The sequence below is a fragment of the Diospyros lotus genome, chromosome 6 (genome assembly GCF_014633365.1).
Source record: "Diospyros lotus cultivar Yz01 chromosome 6, ASM1463336v1, whole genome shotgun sequence".
Taxonomy (NCBI): Eukaryota; Viridiplantae; Streptophyta; class Magnoliopsida; order Ericales; family Ebenaceae; genus Diospyros; species Diospyros lotus.
The window spans coordinates 6,547,403-6,571,501 of record NC_068343.1 but is presented as its reverse complement, the minus strand read 5'-3'; the positions used below and the strand labels follow the sequence as shown (position 1 = coordinate 6,571,501).

At 36.9% G+C, this 24,099-nt stretch overlaps 1 protein-coding gene across 5 annotated transcripts; it reads right to left on the bottom strand.

Annotated features, from left to right (window-relative positions):
* Positions 1–1,559: 1,559 nt before the first annotated feature.
* LOC127803792 (telomere repeat-binding factor 1-like) lies at positions 1,560–22,402 on the bottom strand. Of its 5 annotated transcripts, none has more exons than XM_052340280.1 (8): positions 22,164–22,402; positions 21,523–21,607; positions 20,364–20,537; positions 19,942–20,159; positions 7,083–7,167; positions 5,799–5,882; positions 2,883–3,232; positions 1,560–1,982 (listed from the first exon to the last, which is right to left on the bottom strand). In XM_052340280.1, coding segments are annotated over exons 3-8 (888 nt in total). In that variant the 5' UTR covers positions 20,514–20,537; positions 21,523–21,607; positions 22,164–22,402; the 3' UTR covers positions 1,560–1,981. The 5 variants fall into 5 exon arrangements, with proteins under 5 accessions (XP_052196240.1, XP_052196242.1, XP_052196238.1 ...); XM_052340282.1 differs by having other exon boundaries at positions 20,364–20,563; positions 21,523–21,576; XM_052340278.1 differs by having other exon boundaries at positions 21,523–21,576; positions 22,164–22,401.
* Positions 22,403–24,099: the final 1,697 nt, after the last annotated feature.

Genomic DNA, 24,099 nt, shown 5'->3' with positions numbered 1-24,099 from the left:
TGAATTTGAATCCAAATTTAAATGTTTTTAATAATTATGTAATCAAACAATGGATTTAAAATTTTAAATTTAAAATGACAAATAGTGGGGTCAAATTTATATAAATGTAATCTTTGTTTCTGTTTGAATAGGATAATTTTAAATTTTGTCATTTGAAATGACGCCTGTGTAAATGAATTTAAAATTTGAAATAACAATTCTTTATATTATTTTTCTTTTCTTACTCCCTTTAAAAAAAATATGATTAATTTATTTTTTATTGTGGATTAAGCCTGGGCCTGGTCTGGCAAAGGTAAGACATGGTTAACCACACCATTTCGGCTGTGATATGGTGTGTGTGAATGGAGAAGAATGGCCTGAATAGGGAACTTTTATGAATAGGGATCAACTCTTAGATCCTTCATTTTATTTTTAAAATAAAAATGATGTTTGGTGGCATTGTTTTTTTTTTTTTTTTTCTTTCAAAAATTAAAACATCATAATGATATTTATGTTTTTATCTACCCAGCCGCAGCTAGTGACACCTTTTCATCAACGTAACCTTGGACCAACTTTTTTATGACCAATCATTTGTTTAGGGAATGAGCATCTTTATCAATATGAAATCATTTTTTAACACACACACACACACGCACACAATTTTCAATTTATATTTTTAAAATGTTGAAGAACAACAATATTATTAAAAAATAACGTTTACTTTGTATTTTTAACAAAAAAAATAAAAATAAAACTGACGGCAAAATTAAATTATGCAGCAGCAGCAGCAGGGTTACGACAAATTTTCCTTCATTTAATTTTTTTACCACGAAAAAAGCACAAGCTCTTAACACCTAACAAATAGCAATGGTTGGGCTAAATTTGTATCTCGTAATTGGAAAGCAGAAACTCTTACAAGCAAACAGCTCCTAACAACAACAGGGCCTAAACAACTACAAGAATCACACAAATTAAGCAATGGTGGTTATACATGAATATATTGCCTGCAAATGCGTAGAGAGACTTGAGCCCCAAATATAAATCGAGAACGGAATTTAAGTTTTACCTGAAAGCTCACTCTGATTGCTACAATGTTTTAATAAAAGTGGCTGAAATCAATTCGCCAACTGTGGGATGAGTGTATAGGTGCAGCGTTTTGGAGAATACATAAATATAAATTTTACTAAAAAAAAAATGAGTGATGATCATACATTAAAAAGAAAAACATTTTTTTTACATCATTTTAATGATATTATTTACAATTTTTTTCTTTTTTTTGGTAAAGAATGTCTCCTTTTCCAAAACCCTATGTATTCTTATAGGTGCCTACTGGTCCTGAGTGTAGTAGGCAGACTCGTTACTTGTAAATGGGCGTGCCAACTGGATTGCTAGATGAATTAATGTCACTTGCTATATTCAAATGGGTTTAAAATGAAGGATTCAGAGCAAAACACATGACAGCAAAATTGCTCAAGCCACCACTGCAAAGAGCAAGCAGCCTCAGATAAGACCTGCAAATTACCTGTGATGGTTGGTAGGCGAAAAGCATCATCAATTATACTCCATGAGTCATTCCAGAATATGCAACAGCATTATTTTCCTGGACAAAATTACAGGTGAATGACGAATGCAATAATGCATCTCAACATCTGAAAATTTTCTATTTACATGTCTTCAGCTAGCATTTTCTCTGCAACTAAAAGGTTAAAACTTGCAACTATTGTCTATAGATCCAATTCCAAACTTGCCCCATATTTACTAGCCAACCCATATTTACAATAAAAGTTGTTCCAAAGCACAACTGTCAAACCATTGTTCCATTCTATGTTCATGTTCAATTCAAGATGACCACTTGTATATTTTTTCCATTTGTAACTTTTTACTAGAATATATAACTGCAATCTCTGATAAAGCTCTGCAAAGTCTTCACTAGAGTTGACATCAACCTTTTTGCTGGTAATATGATTTTAATATAATTTCAGGATTCGGCCTCAGGGAATAATCTGCACCAGGGAAAAAAAAAAAGATCATGAGACGAGACTAACCTTTTTAAAGGAAATAAAAATAAGAATTTTAACCAGGAAAACTGTAGAAGGTAGCTTTGAATGTACATGGGCCATGTTGCAGATGCATCATGGTAGATTTGACAAAAAGATATAACAGGCCAACTAACATTAGTGTTTTCCAATGAAGGCATTAAAGATACTGATGATGCTCCCACAAAGTTCAATTTCAGTCTCCCTAAAAATGTTTCATAACATTCCAGCCAAAAAAAAAAAAGGTTTCATAGCCCACTTTTCCTTTCAAAGGAAATAAGGTACTCACGCATCCCCAACCACGAGTTGCACCTTGCATCTCTCCTTTTGGCAGTGGCAAGATTTTGGGCTAATAGCTGGTTATAGGAGTGTATGATTTCCTTGGTAGATGGAATATATATGCCTTTCTAAGACTTTGGCTTTTTATAAATTTAGACTCAGGAATAGAGAAATTTCGCCTATGGGTTGTCTTCAGTCCCGAAGCCTGAATAAAGAAGAAGGGTTGCCTTAGGTTAGCCGACAGTCTGCATAAAACTTATCAGATCAAACATGAATTCTAAATAATAACTGACTAGTTAGAACTCATGTAGCCGACCCTACAAAGTGGAATGAAATAAAGTCCTGATATGTTGTAGGCTGAGGAAAAGAGACTAATTGTGTTAGGCTGGGAAAAGAAAAACATCTAGTGTCACACCAATAAACAAAAATCTTGAGACAGGGATTACTGTAGCTGAACGACCAGCTATTGTGGTCAGTTTTCCAAACAACACTGACCATAGGGAGAGTTTGCAGATGCTGGTGCACTGCTGATGCAAAGAAGAAACCAAGTTTATAAAACAGTGAAAATAGATGGTAGTAGGAGCCTACCAGGAATAAATTGCTCTATTTTTATATGCTTTCATTGCTGCTTCAGCAAAAGCTTGTGCTGCTTCTGCTTCTTCTTCAGCTTGCTCTGCATCCTTTGCTGCCGCTTCAGCCTCTGCAATGGCAGCTTCTGCCTCAGCAACTGCTTGTGCAGCAGCAAGAACAGCCTCTTGTGCAGTCATGCTCTTCATCTTCTCTAACTCTGCATCAATCTCAGCTTTGGTGGGAATTTTAATTTCCTTCGTCTGCACTAGTCGATCTGTTTTCAGCTTTCCCTCTGGGGTTATCGGGGAAGGGTCTCCATTCACATATAAGTTTTTTGGGTCTGGGGGGATCTTATAATGATTTTTTTCCTGTCAACACAAAAATTTTTGATCCAAAACCAAACAAGTAGTCAAGGTTAAACTACAATTTTTTTCCCTTTTGCGAGGTAAAACTCCAGAATCCTTCCAAACAATGAAACAATAACTTACAAATTGTCTTGCTTGTGAAACTAGTGATTTATTACTGGTCAATAAATAGATGAAAAGAAATGCCAGTTGCAAAACCTACTAGATGAAAAGCATCATATCACAAGTTCATTTTACTACCAATGAATCCCACAACCAATCAACAGCCTCAAGAAAAGCACAGCCAAACCCCAGAGGATGACTGGCATATGCTACCGTTGTATTTGTAAATGGCAAAGCTAGCCAATTATAAGGCTGCTTATGCTCAGCTTGTTAGAGAATGGGTCTTGCTCAAGGTCTAGGATTTTATAAAGCCTTTTACAGGGCGGGGCTTAGCTCCACCGTGCCAAGAACAAGTAATCAGATTGCAAGCAAGGGGCATTGATGTCATATGTATGCAAGGATGTAGTCACATTCATGCCCACAAGGATATGTAATTTGATGATGCCATGTCTGGCAAGAGTGAATTGTTTCACTGTATCAGACAGCAGATTGACATGATTCATTAGGAGACCAGCCCAGTGAAGGCAAATGGAAATTTAGATGTCAAAAGATTTCAACTTCCTGCTTCTATATGAATAAAGTTTCAATTAGTAGCTGATGTGAAATAGTACCAAACCAGTAAGTCCATAAAAGATTCTGAGACATCTATATGTATAAACACAAGCATCTATTATTGTGTTTGTATGGTCCGAATACTATGCTACCAAGGAAATGGATAAAACAAGGCTGAATGTGGGATAACAAACTCACTTCATCTGTTAAGTCAGTAATTAAAAGTTGAACTCACTGGATTAGTTTATGGTAAGCTCAAATGAATTCATGAGGCAAATTCAAGCTAGTTGGTAAGATTTTAAGGCCCAACCCAGTGTCTATTTTGGTGCCTGTCATCATGAAACATCTAGGGGCAAACACAACAAGTATGTAGTTAACTGGCTACATAATAGGGCTAATTCACTAGCCAGGTAAATGGACATAGAGACCCTGTGATGGGCTACAACATTCCAGAAAGATGGCAGGCTGGCTACAGACCAAGACAAATGCCAATCTCATGGCAAAGATAGAGTAGGCTGGGCTGGCTGTGGCAGCCATCAAAGGATATCAACATGATTGTAATGAAGCAGGATCCTCAAGTATGACCAGTGTTCAGAAACTTTAAAAAGAAGAAAACAAGCTCAAACAATTAAGGTTCTCAAAAGAGTGCATAGGAGAAACAATTCAAAAATTCATATACAGCCATTAGTGAAAAGCATCATCAATCATAAAGGAAGGTCCAGAAAGGAGAAGGAAAAAGTCGTTCATGAAATTGGTGCAACACAATTTAACAAAGAAAAAAAATCATTAGCAATTGAAGATGCAAAAAGACAGGTTCATCTGCCTGCCAATGATGAAGTCACTGCAACTACAAGCATCAATTAATAATTAAAAAATCATTGTGAAGCTCATGCCTGCATCTTGCAACAAAAGATTGAGCTAACATATATCAACAAGGAATTAGACCAAGTTTCGCTTGAAAATCACCTTACTGAATCCTCAACATGATCCCAAAAGAGAGGACAATGAAACAGCAAATAAAACATTAAAAGATCAAGAAGAATAAAATAAAACTGTCATATCATCCATAAATCAGAAAGAAAGCTCAAAGTGACTAGTTTATGAAAAACAAAAACCAAAATTAAACCATTGAAAGTAGGAACAGCAGTGGGAGAAGGGGGAAAATTACTTGACAATGATTGCCATTCATTTTAGTTGGAGCGAAACAGCAGCGTGAGTGAGGTATTAGATAATTGAATCCAACACAAAAAAGGACAGAAGAAAGAATTGGATTTCCAGCTCAGGTGTAAGGATATGTATAAATGAACTAAATAAAAGATATAATAATATTGACTAAAGACATGAAGGTCCAACTTTTCAAATCCCACATAGCTTGCAACAGACAACTTCCAACAGATACTGAGAAGACAAAACCATTAACTGGCTGATTTGTATCAAGTTAAGATGTAAGATAAGTGAAAACACAACCATTCAATGTTTTTGATAAATGAAAACACATTCATTCAAGATAACAACTTAGGTAACTCAACTGCGAAGATGTTAAGCACAGGTATGGACAAGCATCTGTTAGACTACAGCCTCAACATTAAGATGCAAAGCTAGATTCTTATGCATACAGTCTCAATTTCTTGAAAGTATGACCAGAAACCACTGTGAAATGCTGTCTGTGGCTATTGGCCACGAGATTACTATTTTTCATATTAAAACATCTACCATACTTCACAGACCATACAGCAACTAAAAATTTTCAGTCAACTAAGAACAGAGACTTCAGGAGTACAGCACTAACATTCTTGATAACATTGCAGGTGTGTGGACTATGGGCATTTGCATTCAATACCTTCACTGTCTCATTCTAAAACAAGCCATAACCAATAGTCATGATACAGTTATTCTGTCAATAGAAACAACTTACCTTAATTAATTTTCCTTTTTTGATCAAAAGCTTTAAGGCTGCTCCCAGCAGCTTTCCCAGGTCTGGTGGGGCCAAGTATTGCTCCTATAATCAACATTAATAATGTTATGACCATTTGAAAGAGAAAAAAGGGTAACTCAGCAAATATATGCCTTAGCTGTACATCCAAAAATTCTTCCATCTTTAAGGAAAGATGCACACATTTCAAAGAGAATATTAGATAAATTTCAGAGTCAAAATACAATAACAGCAATACAAAACCTTAATCTCATTGCCACAAAGTTGAAATAAAAAATGAGAATCAAAAACCCAAATAAAATTCAAAAAGATTGTAAATGAAAGTTGATAACCTAAAGATTCCTAGGAGTTCCTTCTCTGTTGCATCAAATATTCAAGGAGATTAAGGTAGCAGTTGCTCAAGGAATATAACAGGACAAGTAAAACAATAAGTACTTCTGGCATGTCTTCTGATAGTACCTGGTTAAGAGGAAAGATGAATGAGTAGTCCTCCTTGCTCAATGTACAAGAATATGACAGGTAAAATGAGAAGTGCTTCTGGGGCATTCTGACTGTACTGTACTTGGGAGGAAAAGTGATACAAGTAGTAATCTTTATAATGAAGGTGTTGGGCAGTGGAGAGAGATCATGCTAATGTTAGGCTATGCAAGAAAGAAAACATGGGAGACCAAAAATGCATTGTTCATAACGTTGACATGGGAATAAATTGAAGAAACTGTAATCAAAATCAAAGATTACTTGACAAGTCTGAAATTCATTTTAAAATAGCTGTTAGATTACTGAAAAAAGTCTAATTCTGGGCTAGAAGAATTATTCATAGATAAGCACAGCTAAAGATCCCAATGAATATGATGGTCTTTACCTAGCAAAAACAAAAGAATATGATGGTCTATGATTTAACCGATAATATGCTAGCCATAGATCAGGTAAGTCAATATACCCAACCTTGAACAAGCTGAGGTTGATGCTTATTGAGTAATAATATCCAATAGGCACTGCAGGATAAGCTAACAGGCATTGAAACAATGGAATAACAATTGCAGCTTGATCCCTTCATAAAGGGTCTGGTGGATAACAACATACACGTCCAAGTGGGATTCCATTCAAATATTCCTTATTTTTCAAGATAAACCAGAAAAATAAAGAAAATGGCACAGATGATAATGAAACAGAGAACATCTATCACATAAAAGCAACAAAAGCAAGAAGTATTCACATTTTGATAGAGTTCTGGAGAATCAATGTAGAGACATATAGTGAAAGTACCTCTATGTACATTCCAATTGCAGCTCGGGTAGACCCACAAGGCTCCTTCAGTTTGCCTATAGCTTCCACTATGAGATTGTCCAGCCTGTGTTCACGAAAAGACAAATCTTGGCAGTAAAATTATTGAATGAAAATAAGATATAAAGGCGTCCACATCATAAATAAGACAATTAATTTAAAATTCCTTCAAGGATGTGCATAGAATTTTTTTTTTTCCTAAAATGGATTTCATTTTTGAGCCTCAAACCTTGGGCAACTTTTTATTAAATTTAGTATAGGTTGCGAAAAGAGTGCCACATTCCATATACAGTATGAGCATTAAAACAGAAAACATTTTTTGAATACATAACAGTTACAGCAAAGATAAAAATAATTCAAACATAGAAGATCAAATCAAGCAAAGAAAATAAAGTATAAGGAACTACCGTGCTTGCCACCTTATGTCCTAGAATACAAAGGCATAGCACCAAAGGAATACACTTTTGACCTATGCATACACAGATGCAAGGATAGGTCAAAATAATCTGATCCACTTCGTGATTTTCCATTTCAGGATAGAGAGTCATTAACTTGCTTTATCAATGAGCAGGTAATTTCAGTAAAACATCACATTACACGTATTGAGCGTGACAAAACAAGCAAAACTATTTGAGGTAAAAGGTCTTGGCATCCCCTCAAAAATTCTAAAGCAACATTTTGTATAGGGACACCAATAGGCACATATGGTAGACATGATTCTTCCCTATTTTAAGCAACAGCTTCTGACAGCAAACTATTTACATTCCCAACTTAAATAGGATTATATCTATAAGATGTATACATGCATAAAAGAAGATATGAGGTGTCGGATCCATCCACGGTGACAAGGTTCCACAGATGCCACTGTCATAGTCTCAATTTACTGTGACACACCATCACAACCACCAGTCTTAGTGCAACATTTTGATTAGGGCATTGCATTCCAAATATGATGATTGCCTACATTTGAATCTTTCTGGCAAAAGCTTCCTTGCATCTTGTCACTACAGTACAAAAGACAACTTGATAGAGAGGGACTTGATAATGACATTATAGAAAGAGAGGAGGCTCCACTGGAACCCTGGATTGGGGCTTTAACTTTTTTTTTTTTTTTTTTTGAGTTGTGTACAAAAAGAGTATGGTTGCATACAAAGACAACCCTCCCCCAATCCCTGCAAGATAGAGAGCATAGTGCATTGGGAACACCCATTGGTGTTCTTTAATATCCAACTAGATAAGACAATTCAATCAAGAGAATTGACTACCAGCCACACCCACACCTACAAGGATGGGTTTGGCATGATAAATGAGGGGGTATGGGAATAAGTTGTAATATGATAAAAGAGGCAACTGAGAAGGGAGGCTTACCTGCAATGTTGTAGAAGCAGAAGAGGGGCCTTGAGGAATAGTTGACGCAAGGATGCCCTAATCCCCAACTGGGGATCACAATTCAAGCCGAAAAATGAGATAGCTGGCCCTTTCTACCCTTTTAGGACAGGTTTGTACCACTGGATATTGGAAGTTTGGAATGACAAACTATGGCCTAAGTCATGTTTGAGATAGAGTTGGGAAAAGATACATCTTACCTGAGTTTGTGAAGTAATAACTGTAGCTTTATTCTCTAGATCCTTCCACTATCCCTATTTTTAATATGAATAGCATTCGGTATAATTTCCTTTATATCCATGACAAGGTTCATTGCAAAAACCTCGCACTGAAAACCACTTTTTTACATATATGAAGAAATGAAGGGATACAGGAAAAGTTGCACTTTTTTTTGGAAAACTGGGGAGAGAAAAAGGGGGAGAGAGGACCTGATAAGATACTTTTGCAAGATCGTGACCACCTATATTGATTCTGTCCCTAAATAGTTCATCAGGCTTTATTAGCCAATTAATCACCAAAGAACCTCCATGCTTGTTATTTCATTAGCCTAAACTAGTATCAATCATATCTAAATTAAAATGCAAATCACTTATGGTATCAATTTACTACACACATATCAAACTTGTTTATTTAAAACCATCATTCATGCATATATAATACATATACATATATAAACAACAGTCATTTTCTTCTTTTGATAGATATAACAGAACACTTATGATATGTGTTATCCATCTTATACTTTGCTAATATCACTATAATTATTGATGCCACCTCCATATGGTGAACTACATTTTTGTCATTTTTGTGGTTTTAAACTTTATTCACAAACTCTCAACTTTGGTAGTCAATAGTTCATACCCATAATAATTGATACCAAAGAACTTAGAAGATAACCACATCCAATCAGACTTCATATCCAACCCCAAGCTAGGATAAAGGAGGAGGGTTATATTAGGTAACTGAGAGCTGGCATAAAACTCACAGGATCAAACTTTATAGAGGGATCAAGGTAATGAGGCATGCTATGTCCTTATAAGGTCCAAAGATAAACAAAAAGATTTGCATATTGTATTTATATAGTTAGAAAAGGCCTATGAAGAGTCACCCAAATAGGTCCTGTGGAATGTGTCGGAGAAAAAAGGAGTTTTGATTGTGCATTTACAGGTTATGAAGGCCATGTATTATCAAGCAGTAATGAGGAAGAGATTGAGATTTTTCCAATTATAACTGGATTACATCAAAGATCTACATTGAGCCCTTACCTTTTTGCTCTTGTGATGGATAAACTCACAAGCACATTCAAGATGTGTCTTGACATATGCTATTTGCAAATAATATTATGTTGGTAGATGAGAGAAAAGAAGGCGTGACTAGTAAACCTGAATTATGGAGAAACACCTTAAAATTCAAAGGTTCTAAATTAAGTAGGTCGAAGACTAAGTAGGCATGATGTAAGCACAATAAAACTTATAAAAGTATGATTGTGAGACTTTGAGATTAAGTTATCCAAAACAAGATCAATTCCAATATCTTGGATCAATTGTTCAAAAATAAGGAAAGATTATGGAGTATGTTACTCATAGAATCAAGGAAGACTGGCTATAATGAAGAAGTGTTCTAGCATTTCATGTGATTGAACATTCTTTTTAAGTTAAAGTACAGTTTTACTGGACAACTCTAAGACCATCTTTGTTGCATGGCTTAGAGTGTTGGCTAGTTAAGCACCAACATGTGCAAAATATAAATGTAGCTAAAAAGAGAATGTTAAAGTGGACGTGCAACCATACAAGAAAAGACAAAATAAGAAATGAGATCATACATAAAAAGGTTAGAATGACATCTCTTGAAGATAAGATCCAAGAGTTATTATTAAGATGATTTGGAAAGGTGAGATAAAAAAAAAAAACAATATACACACTCACAAGGCTAATGGATGAAATGTAGGGAGTTCGTAGCAAAAGAGGGAGAGGAAAACCAAAGAAAATTTAGTGGAAAACCCTTAAACTTGGCATAAGATATAATAGCCTTACTTAGGATATGGCCACAATAGAGATGGTTGGAAATCTAAAATTCATTCAATCAACCTCACCTAGTGGGATTAAGGCTTGTGATTGTTGTATTATGGGAAATGTTAAATAATGCATATATGTAATCCTCCATCAAACAAACTACAAGATTCCTTTTTAACAAAATTAAAGTATAAAAAAGTCCAGTGATATGTGATCAATGGAATTTATTGTCTCAACTCCTTTATTTTGTGTACTAGAGAGACAAAAAATATTATTTTGTTGATAAGTAAATTTTTTATTCAATATTGGTTTGGTAACCAAAAAAAAATTTACAACCATCTAAAATATAGAAATATTTTATAAATTTATGATCTTTCATAGATTTGTTTCCAGCAACTTACTATCAAGAACCTTAAATAATTTATGATTGTTTACAACTTCAGTTACTAATTTCTAACGAAAAAGTCAACATGTAAACTAAAAACTCATAAAATAATAAAGAAACTTGAATTTTGGCTACAGAAACTAGAAAAAGACAGAAAAATATTCTAAAAGGGAAAATTCCATCAAAGTCAACATGACAAATTTCAATGCAAACTTCTTTTGGCGTTTAGTATATATTGATGTAATACATTACATTTTATTTATTACCGTCAATCTTGTAAATCGAGCACTTCAGATTGCTCTTGTGGGTTTGGTTTAGGGCCCTCAGTCTCTACCTTCTATATTCGAGAGAAGACAATGATTACGATTTTTTGGGGGGCTGCTTGAGGATTCATCTTTGGCCAGACAAGTTCGAGACAGTTGGGTTTGGTGGCCATCCTTAAATGGCTACTTCTCAAAGAGCTCATTCTACCATATTCTTAGGCACAGGGATTTCCTTGGAAAATTGGCTAGCGACTAAAGGCTCCTCCAAGTTTTCCTATTCTCATGATTGATAATTTAAGGAGGGGTTGGTACTTGGATGATTGGTGCTTTTTATGTAAGGAGAGTGCTCAATCGACTGATCATCTTCTATTGCATTGCTCACTTTCTAGGTAGATATAGAGTTCTTCTTTTCATATTTTTGGTGTCAATTGTATCATGCCAGCTTTAATGAAGTACTTGCTGGAATGGGGTAAGGGCCCCTACCTTTCGATGAGGAAAGCATTTGGCTGTTGATTCCATTTTTGTGATGTTGCATATTTGGCGAGGGAGAAGTATTAGAACCTTTGTGGGCATTGGGCAGTCAACTTTCTCCCTTAAGGACTCCGATGTAGGACAGATCTGGTATTCTGACAATAGTGACTGATTGGAAGCTTTTTTGGTTAGAAAGCTATGGAAAATTGTTAAAAAGTCTAGGGTTTTGATATGTAGTGGGTTGGTAGGAAATTTAGAGGAAAATACGGTATGTAGAATGACGATAGTTCCCTAACGAATAAAACATAAAAACTAAGTCTAAGAAAACTCGTGAGAGAGTCCTTCATCCAAACATTCCAAGTCAATGCTTGGGCCTTAAAACTAGTTTTAAGATGCTTCTTATATGTCTTTAGAGGTTGTTGCCAGCATCCTCCATTAGGCTTCATCCTAGTCTCCTTATTTTTAGGGTGTAATGCTTAGGGTGAGCATTATTTTTTCAAAACTGAATTTTCAAACCAAACCAATTAATTTTGGTTAATCTGATTTGGTTTTTTAATAAATTTGATTCAGTATCATATTATTATATACCAAAATATCAACTTTTGGTTCGGTTTTAACACTAGCATTTTAATTTTTAACTGAAATATATACTATTTCACAAAAATACCCCTAAAGTTAGCTTATTTGCAAAAATGTCACTGACTATAAAAGCCCCTTTCTGTTACAACTCTTGTAATTCAGTTATTTCAATTAATGTTGATTATGTTGGTTTTTTTGGTTATTTCAACTAATACAATTCAATTGATTTTTTAAAATTTCGATTCAATCTCCAAAACACATTGCCAACCAAAATAACCAAATGTGCACCTCTAAGATTAGCGCTATTTTTTACTTCTTCCTATTCTGCTCATTTTCCTATGAACTGTTTTGAGTATATTTTATTATGTTGTATTTTGTCTTTGCATAGGCATCTTGTTGTGTAAGGGTTGTCTCCCAATTTGGAAGCCCTTTCTTTATCTATCAAATTATTATTATTCAATAGAATGCATTCTGCAATTGGTTATTAACATCCTCTGCATTTGATTGAGTGCTAGACAACCTTTTTATGAACAACTTATAAGTTATAACTAATGTGAAGAACACAACTAGCCAGATTTTTCTTACAAAAGTTGCATGCAAGCATATACAAACAAGAGAAGTGCAATAGTGAGCAGAAACTTTGATTATCCACAGCAATAAGACCTTGTTTAAGAACCTCATCTAGGCATTCAATAGGTCTGCATCCACAAGAAGGAAGACATATTTGAGTCCTTGTTACTTGATTTTAGGTTTTTTAATGGGTTTTGTTTGCTTCCATGGAGGACTTTTGCATTTCTAGGGGAGAACTGGCCACTTAGTGATGTGGAACATCCAGCCCGAAAGAGTCCAAAAGAAGCCTGATGAGCCCTTTCAGTTTTCTACTTCAATTAGGATTTCAGTTTTCTACTGCAATTAGGATTTCAGTTTTAGTTTTCTACTTCAATTAGAGTTTCAGTTTTCTACTTTAATTAGGATTTGACTTTTGTTTTTCTCTTCCTGATTCAACTAGGAATTCCTTTTCCTGGTGAATTAAGGTTTAGGATTAGCCTATAAATATTCTAGTTCTAAGTATCAGATGGAAGCTTTTGAATAATATCAGATTTCTTCTCTTAAATTCGATTGCGTCTTTAGTTTCAACGTGAAACTGGTTCAAATCACTTCCTACGCTGCCTCACTTAGTTGTCAAAGCTTAGTTTGGTCAACCCCTCATTGTGTGTGGGGTGGTGCATTTGATGCGAAAGAGATAGGAGGAAGTTTGAGGGTACAGAGGGTTTTACTTTTTGTTTGAAGGGTTATATTTTTGGTTGAGTGAATACTTCTTTCTTTTTGTTCTCAATCATACAGTTTTGGACAGTCTACTTTTACAAGTATCTAGCTAGTGCATAATTCTGGTTGTCTACCCATTCTTTTGTACAAGGTTTGCCCCTTAACATAGTTTCGCTTTCTTTATACTCGTTTATCTGTCAGACTAATAATAATTTCTATATTAAAAAACCCTCATCTAGGCACAACTGAGCATAGCGGGGAACTATTGCAGGTGGAACCTGATTCAAATACTTTATTGAGGTCATAGTTGTCAAAGGCAAAAGGCGCACTAAGGCACAAGAGTGATTGGAGCCTTGGTGCAAGGTATAGGGGCGAGTCTTTTGAATGAGAGACGCACATTTATTAAAAATCTTTATAAAAATATTTATACATCATTATTTTCAATACTATAAAGAGGTAAATGTAAACTTATAAAATCATAAATAACAAATAACCAACCCTATATTACTATAATAATTGATATTATTTTAACTACTATAATAAGTTAATTACAACTAATATTATTTCAAAGAAGTACTAAAAGTCTAAAATATCAACACAAAGCATTGTTTCAAATTCAAGTTTCAACACAGGAGACAAATTCATAAAATGATGTTGATAGGATACCAGATAGCAAGTTCAACAGCAATCAATATCAATGGTTTTTCAATAATTTGCAGCAAGGAAAATAAGAACAATAGGGCATTCGAGAGGCCCCAACTCTCCAATAATCTCCTACAAAATTCCACACCCCTCTCTCACTCTCTTTCTCTTATTTATACCCCATCCTACTCAGCATAACTGCCTCTGGCAGCACATGCTGGTTTGTTACAACAAACCAGCTATTTCCCCTACTATTCTCCACCCATTTTACCTTCTAGCCCCTGCTCCTTGTGCCGCCTTTGGTAGGTCCAATGGACCAGGGGCCTATCATTACCCCCCCCGCTCACTTTCACCTTGTCCTCAAGGTGGAAATCTGGAAATTGTTGCTGAAGAAGGTGAACTGGTTCCCATGTTGCTTCTAAAGGGGGCAGCCCCTTCCATTGAATTAAAACCTCCCTGCCTTGTAGATTACTTCCTGCTCCCGATCGAACCCCCAGAACGGCCTCGGGTTCCACCAACAGCTCCAAATCTGCACTTAGCTGGCTGGGAACTTGCACACTAGCCCTCAACGCCCCTCTGGCCTCGCGTAATTGGGACACGTGGAAGACGGGGTGGATGTTGCAATGGGAAGGCAGTGTTAATTTGTAAGCAACCAGTCCTACCTCCTTTTCCACTTCAAATGGACCATAAAATCGAGGCACCAATTTCTCGTTGGAGCGACCAGCCAGCGATTTTCTACGATATGGCCGTAATTTCAAATAAACCAAGTCCCCCACTTTGAAGTTTACCTCTCTTCTCTTCATGTCAGCACCTCTCTTCATTACTGATTGAGCCCTCAGCAATTGAATCTTCAAGTCATCCAAAATCTTATCCCGTTCAACTAATTGCCGCTCCACCATGGACACCGGCGTGGTACCTCTTTCAAACCTCACCAAGGCTGGAGGTTCTCTGCCATACACCACTTGAAAAGGGGTCGTCCTTGCACCTGTGTGGTAGGATGTGTTGTACCATAGTTCAGCCCAAGGCAGCCACATGGACCAAGATTTCGGTTGAGAGGAAGCAAAACAACGCAAATATGTTTCCAAGGTCCGATTCAGCACCTCTGTTTGCCCATCAGTTTGTGGGTGATAGGCGGTGCTTCGATATAGTTTAGTACCTTGGAGGCGGAACAATTCCTCCCAAAATTGGCTCATGAAAATTTTGTCCCTATCCAATACAATGGATCTTGGGAGGCCATGTAACCTTACGATCTCCTTAACAAAATATCCAACCACTTCCTCTGCAGTAAATGGATGTTTCAGCCCGATAAAGTGCCCATATTTACTTAGTCAATCTACTACAACCAATATTGAATCTATTTTGCCCGACCTAGGTAACCCCTCAATAAAGTCCATAGCTATATCTTCCCAAACTTGGTTAGGGATGGGGAGAGGCTGCAGCAATCCCCCAGGTGTTAAAGCTGAAAATTTGTTCTGTTGGCAAGTAGCACAACTACTCACATAGTTGTGAATATCCTTCTTCATCCCTTGCCAATAAACACTAGCCGCCACTCGCTTGTAAGTCTTCAAGAACCCTGAATGCCCCCTGAGACTGCCATCATGTCCCTCATGTAAAATCAATGGAACGAGAGATGACCCTTTCGGTATGTACAACCTCCCTTTGTATAGCAGTTGGCTGCCCATCCACTGAAAGTTGGGTTGGGAAGTAGGATCAGTGTGTAGATCCTTGATAATTTGCTGCACCTTGACATCTGCTCCTACTTCACGGGCCAATTGATCCAGTTGGATTACTTGTGGGACTGTCAAAGCCATGAAGGCTGCTGTATGGTTGATGCGTGATAACCCATCAGCGGCCTTGTTCTCCAAACCCGGCCTATAATGAATTTCAAATTGAAATCCCATTAGTTTCACCATCCATCTCTGATATTCGGGGCTTACCAACCGCTGTTCCATCAAGTATTTGAGGCTCTTTTGGTCAGTCCAAACCTCAAATTTCCTTCCCAAAAGATAATGTCTCCATTTATGCACCGCAAAGACTATGGCCATCAATTCCCGCTCATAAACTAATTTTGTTCTCCCTAGTTGATTGAAAGCTTGACTGAAATAGGCAATGGGTCGGTGATTCTGCATTAAAACAGCCCCCATGCCCTCCCCCGAGGCATCCGCCTCTACCACAAAAGGTTTATCAAAATCCGGCAAAGCGAGCACGGGCAAGGAAACCATCTTCGCCTTAAGCTGTTGGAAAGCTTGCTCGGCTGCCACATCCCAATAGAAATTATTCTTCCTCAACCGTTCAGTTAAGGGCCTTGCCATCTTGCCATAGTCTTTCACAAAGCGCCGATAATACCCCATGAGCCCCAAGAATCCTCTCAATTCCTTCATTGTTGTAGGAGTAGGCCACTCTTCCATCGCTTGCACCTTAGCGTGATCAGCTGATACACCATGTTGAGAAATGATGTGGCCTAAGTATTCAACCTCCGGCTACCCGAACAAGCACTTTTTCCTGTTAGCAAGTAGCTGATTTTTTGCCAACGCTTTTAAAACACAATGTAAGTGCTTTGCGTGTTGCTCTAAACTCTTACTATATACCAATATATCATAAAAAAAAAACAATACAAAGCGCCTTAAATACTCCTTGAAGATATCATTCATTAGTGATTGAAAGGTTGCGGGCGCATTTGTCAATCCGAACGGCATAACTAGGAACTCGTAGTGGCCCTCATGTGTCCGGAAAGCCGTTTTTGGAACATCTCTCTCCTTGACCCTAATCTGATGGTAACCAGATTTTAGATCCAGCTTAGAGAAAACCACAGCTCCATGCAACTCGTCCAGCAACTCCTCAATCACAGGTATAGGGAATTTGTCGGGAATGGTGACCTTGTTCAAAGCCCTGTAGTCGACACAAAACCGCCACCCTCCATCTTTCTTCTTAACCAACAACACCGGGCTAGAGAATGGACTGCAACTTGGCTGCACAATCCCAGCTCCCAACATCTCGCCCACCAGGTTTTCAATCTCATTTTTTTGCGTGTAAGGATAACGGTAAGGTCTCACATGCACGGGTGCTATTCCTGGAATCAAGTTAATAGCATGGTCTCTTTTTCTGCATGGAGGCAGCCTTCCGGATTGGAAAATACCCCTTCAAACTCTTCTAGCACTCCTTGCAACAACCTTGGGATTACCCTCTGCTTTTCTTCAAATTTTGCGGTAATGGCGCCCAACTCCAGCAACATCCCCTCCCCACTTCCCTTAAAAGCTTTCAGCATGGCCTTCAAAGACACCATGGTTTTACTTAAGCTTGGATCGCCCTGCAGTGTTACTGCCATACCCCCCACTCGAAACTTCATTGTTAAAGTTTTCCAATCCATAACCATTTTCCCAACTACGGCTAACCGCTTCATTCCTAAGATAACATCCGAGCTACCCAGCTCTAAAGGCAAAAAATCCTCCACAATTTGTAGGTTTTGTAGGTGCAACTTCACCCCCTTGCAAATGCCAGCCCCTTGCACTGCCATTCCCGTCCCCATAATCACCCCATACCCGGTCGTTTTTGTTCTTGGCAGCCCCAACCGCTGCACCAACTCAGCTGCTATAAAATTATGTGTCGCTCCTCCATCAATGAGTACTACCACTGGCTGCCATTCAATGTCCCCTTGCAACTTCATGGTTTGTGGTGTTGTCAATCCCACAACTGAATTCATTGAGAGTTCAATGACCTCGCTGCCTTGCCCCGCTTCTTCTTCCCTCCCTTCCCTTGTTTCAGCCTCGACTACTTCCTCTTCCATCTCTTCATCATAAATCATCATAACTTGTAGCTCCCGGTTCTTACACCGATGGCCAATAGAGTATTTCTCATCACATCGGAAACATAGACCCTTCTCTCTTTTAGATTTCCACTCAGCCTCGCTGAGTCGTTTAAAAGGAACATTGCTGCCACTCCCAGCCACTGGCAGCTTGTTGCTCGCCTGGCTAACAACTCTCGAATGAGGAGTCGGGCTTCTTGATTGTATGAGAGGGGGTCGAAGAACGTTGGTTATAGAATGGGTAGAGAAACTACCCCTTGCTGGCCCAAACGTCCTACTGCAGTTGAGCATGGCTGCATTCTTATCCTCGATACATTGAGCCGTCGACATGATCCAATCCAACCCCCTTGGTTGCAGTACCCTGATCTCAGCCCGTATTTCCGGCTTAAGGCCATTAATGAAATGGCCTTCCAGGAACGCCTCAGAAACTTCCGACACTGGCACGGCCAAAGTCTCGAACATCAACCGGTAATCCTTGACAGTCCCTTCTTGTCGGAGAGCCAAGAACCTCTCCTCTAGTGACCTCTCTTGGGTTGGGTGGAATCGGTTGAGGATACCTTGCTTGAGCCCCTCCCAGCTGCGAATTCCCCTGCGCCTAGACTCCCACTGGAACCACGCGAGGGCCCTGCCTCGAAGCACAACGTAGCGGACTCGATCTTCTCATCATCGGACAGTTGGTTGACCGTGAAGTACCTCTCAGCCCGAAAAATCCAATCATCCGGATTGTCTCCCTCGAAGGTCGACATCTCCAGCCGTCGACCTCTCCCGTCTTGCCTCCATCCGGCACTCGGGCCCCCCTCCATTCTTCGGTTCATGCCAACTCCAGGGGTCACTTCAGAATCTGGGGTAAACTCCGTTGGCCATTCGCCCCCATGGGTCTTCGCTTTCCTCTCCCGTTCCTATTCATCCCATCTTGTTCGCATGATGGCGAACTGTTCGAGCATCTCCGCGACATTCCGGTCTATGGCTTGAATCTCTCCCCTCAACGTATCGACCTTCTCCTCCAGGTCCCCCACTCTCTCGCTCAAGTTTACCATGGTGATCGGCAACTGCTCTGATACCAAATTGATAGGATACCAGATAGCAAGTTCAACAGCAATCAATATCAATGGTTCTTCAATAATTTGCAGCAAGGAAAATAAGAACAATAGGGCATTCGAGAGGCCCCAACTCTCCAATAATCTCCTACAAAATTCCACACCCCTCTCTCACTCTCTTTCTCTTATTTATACCCCATCCTACTCAGCATAACTGCCTCTGGCAGCACATGCTGGTTTGTTACAACAAACCAGCTATTTCCCCTACTATCCTCCACCCATTTTACCTTCTAGCCCCTGCTCCTTGTGCCGCCTTTGGTAGGTCCAATGGACCAGGGGCCTATCAGATGTCCAATTTGTAACCATAACAAATCACAAGTAATATTTAAATCAACCTAACATAACAAGACATCAACATGAAGCGTTGTTTCAAATCTGTAAAAATTAAAATTATACTCATTTATCAATCCTCGTCAAATAAAAAAATAAAAGAAATAAAAGAACAATACATCTTCTCCATTTAATTTAGAGTTATATGGTCTTGACTTTGAATCACTTGTAACTAACATGAAGAACAGAAGATTTTCTGGCAGGTGTTGCCATGAGCCTGACAACAACCACAAGCCTTAATCTCACTAGATTGGACCAGTTACTTGAATTCTAGCTTTCAAACCATTTCTATCCATGGCCATTTCTTCAATAATTCCATTATACAATATACAAGCTCAACAAAATCAGGAAACAGAAAAAAAAAAAAAATCATCACACAATGTCAACATTTTCCATCCACGTCAGTTGGAACAAGTTTAAAAACGTCATTTTAGAAACAACTGCACATCACTGTAACGGATAATTGGTGTGGGTGGGAGCCAACTGAAATACCTTACTGCAGAAGAAGAGGAAAATAACTGTGAAGGATAAGAAGGTAAATTCATATTTCTATATATACATGCACATTATATATGTACAGTATCATATATACTATATAGCAGGACTACCTTGAAAAGGGTTTCTTAGGAAAAGCAATTTGTGGTATTCCACTAGAAACTGCAAGCGGCTGAGGATCAGTAATGCCTGCGCCAGTTTGACCATCAATTTTACGTGCCACATCATCATGCTTCGCAATATGCTGATTGTTTCTCAGTGTAAAGGCAACCTTCACCCTATGCCTAGAGCCCCATCCATTTGCCGCCACATTTATGTTTCTCCATTTGTCCTTATCAGATTGAAACCAAATCCATCAATTCCCTTTTCACTGGTTAGAAACAAGAAGTATAGAGATAGCAATACAACAATGAATATGGAATGGGAGAAAAAAGGAAATTCTATCTTGCCCGATCAACTTTGGACAGTCAACATGAAGAAATAAGTTGTTTCCTTGCCATAATAATTTAGATCCTTAAAGTTTAGCATTTTATACCTTGAGATCCACATTTGAACGTAAACACAAGACATCACCAAATTCTGGGTCTTTAAGTATTGTACTCCACTTGCCTGCCCCATACTTGGCCACTCCAGCTTTAAGGGCAGCTTCTTCTTCTGCAGTCCACTTCTGCTTAGGAGCACCCATTGGCAGGAATTGTGATATCTCTCTCTATAGAAACATTAAAATGTATTGCCCTGAGCACAAATTGGAAAAATAAAGGGAAAAAAATGCTGCCAGGAAAAATGAAAAACCTACATGGACCAAGAACCCTCCAAATGATGAGAGATGATACTAACTAGAAACTCAATATACACACAAGTTCTGTAGCGAAAGCAATGAATCAAGTGACTTTTAAGTTCAACAATGATAGTTTTTTCTTTCTTTCTTTCTTCCATAATAATAGCAGTCCACTCCAGTTTTTCTTTCTTTTTTGGTGAAGTGGAGCACACCAAAAGTAAGCCTAAAAAAAACCCCCACTGCGCACCCCATGGGGGCTGGGGGGGAGCTTAATTTTGCTTGCAGTACATAATAATAGCAGTAATCCATTATCATAAAGCTTGTCTATATGCCTCATACCAGCATACACTTTCAAACAAACTAGAAGGCCTGTTTCATTTTACTGTTGTTTCCAGCTTTCTTTTTTCTGTTTTCATTTTTCAGTAAAAAGGAGAAATAGAAATGTTGTTTGGTGCATTATTCCCATTTCAAGAAAAAATGAATACAATTTTCACTGTAGAAAAAAGAAAAAGAAAAGGAAACACCAAAATGGTGTCTCCATGTTCATATTTACAATTGCATTTGATCAACTAATTACTCCCTTCATCAAACGAAGTTCTGCTGAACAATCAGCTACACCCCTTTTATCAACTCAACCTCTGAAAATCAACTAGCCATTTCTTGTAGAGATAGGTATTTTTATCAATATAAATTATTTATATAAATAACTGTCAGATTAATTACACAGTTTTTTTTTATCAAACATCGTCTTCAATTTTTGTTTTAGAAATTCTGAAAAACAACAATCAAAGGCAATGTTTAGTTTCTCTTTTCTCAACAAGAAATGAATCCAAACACAAAACAAATAAAAAACAACGCCATAAACAAACACATAAAAACTGACAACAAAATCAAACAGGCCAGAAGAAGCACATACTCAGAAATTCTGTTGATGATGGTGTTGCAAAATTAAGGTGTCCCTTCACCATACCTTATGAATGAATATGATAGCCAGATTGATACTCTCAACATGAAGCAAACAGATGAAGCAAAAAATACGTCAAACATCTTAGTTTGTGAAGAGTGACCAGACAGATGAAATCCAAACTCAAAATGCTAAAACATAGATTGAACAAATAAGAATGTACAGTAATAAGATGCTACTAGCAAGAGCATTCTATTTAACTAAAGATTAGATGGGTTTACAAGCCTATCAAAGTTGCAATTCACTATTTCTAACTTTCTGAATTGCTTTGAAATCACTATTTCAAAGTTGCAGTTTGTCGTCTGATTGAAGCGTATTTCAGTGGTTGTAGCATCCCTAAAAGATGATGCTGATCCAATTATGGACTAAAAGTACACTTACATGTTTGTCGATCGCAGAAATTCAGAAAATGAAAAATCAAGAAACTCGTGATGCAATTGTAATTCAAATGGTACCAAGAAGAACGTCAATAACGAGCAATGCAGACACAGAGTTCAGCTTAATAACTTGGCATCGTAAATTACTGCAAAATAACTTATAATAAACATTATCTTCACACTGAGGGTGTAAAATCATCACTTCTAATTGCTTACCAGGCAAAATTCGGCAGCAATTCTGAGAATTGAGAAAGGAACATGCAGATCAGGTACCGGACGGCTCTGTAAAAGATCATCCCGCTGTCATCGCAAACGAATGAAAGATTGAAGGTTGAAACCCTAGAATCGAGAATTTTCTATCATCAATGCCGATATTTTTTTGCTATTCATGAGCCCTCCCTCATTTTTCCTTTTTTTCTCAACGGAAAAGGCAAGAGCAAACTCAGAATCAAAATAGAAATAAAAATAATAAAACGGAAAAAATAAAAATAAAATGTAACGCTGGGCGACGAGAGTCCAGGTGCAGCTTCTGCATTGGACCCCTCGGTTCGGCCAATCATATATTTTCAAAAAATTACAAACAGTACCCTCCTTCAGAAAAAATCTATTTACAGTTTTACCCTTCTTAAAATATTACACACTTTCAAATTTATTCATCCACTTATTTCAAATTTAACCATATTAAAGAAGACGCATAATTTATATTTTTTGGATTTTATTTCTAAAAATGATCTAACTCTCTCATTAAAAATGATTAATTTGTTTTGCTTCATTTAAATTGAAATAAATAATACAATTTTTTGTTTCTTTTTTGCATAGCAAATTGCATGCCAGTTTGTTGGGTTTTTTTTTTTTTTACTACTAGGCATTGAATGTACGTGGTTAATATTTTAATTGAGTTGTGGGCTCAATTGGATTGTTGGGAACCAATCAAAGATGTAGCATGGGATAGCAATTAAAGTTTTTAACCAAATTATGAAGTCAATGAGTTTGTTACACGACAATTAATGTTTAAATGATTTGTTAATGAGATTGTTGGAAAGAAGTAACGCTAATAAATTAGATGAATATCATTTATTTTTGATGAGATGTATAAATAAAGTATAATTGGTAACTATCAAATTTTGTCTTATTTTTACAGTGCTATCACACTACTTTTTATCTTTTCTGGGTACAATCATCACACTACTATGTTACCTACAAATACAATCTCTAAAAAAAATTGAGCACACTCCATCAAATTTTTTTTGAAAGTTTTGTCATGGCCCCCTGCCCCATTACGGTCCCACGGCGGAAGGATGATCGCGAATTTTAATTTAATATATTACTAACGTAATCCATGAGATCATTAATCATAATTTTATAATAATAATTACAAAAGATAGGCAACACTGCAATATCTACTGTTTTTGTAATTTTAAGTTTATCGTCTATACTATATTATATTGGTAAATATTATATTTTGATATTATCAAATTTTGTTAATAAATTATTTTTTATATGTCTCATTTAAAAAATAAAAATAAACCATTTTAATAAAATTTAAACTCATGATATCTAAAAAATAATTTTCTCAACAAAATAATTGTAATATATTTCTCAAAAAAATATATTACAATTAGATAAATAAAAAAGACTTGGCGTAAGATAAAAAATTAGAAGATATGTAAACAAAAGACTTAAGTTTAAAAATATATATATAATTTATTATTATTATTAATAATAGAAAAAATCTCATAACTAATTTTTTTAAAACATAAATTAATTAAACTAATTTAAAAAAATTAAATAATTCAAAATTCAAAATATTACGATGGACTTAGCCTTGTACGATTGTAAGTGGTCACACTATTTAAGTAATTCGAAATGTCAAAACTTATTTCTCACGGTCTGTTTGGCAAAGCGATTTGACCGCTTATAAGTTATTAGTATAGTTTTTTTGCTATCCAATTTTTTAAATTAAGTGTTTGATAAACCCAAATAGCTTAAACACTTTATAGCTTAAATGCTATTTGAATAGCTTTTTCAAAAGCTCTTCCCCTTCAACTTTTGCAAATCGCTGGTAGAGAAAAAGCTACATTGACCATGGAAATTACTAATCTATCCTCAACCAAAACATCAAATTCCAACTTATATCCCTCTTCTTCAACCT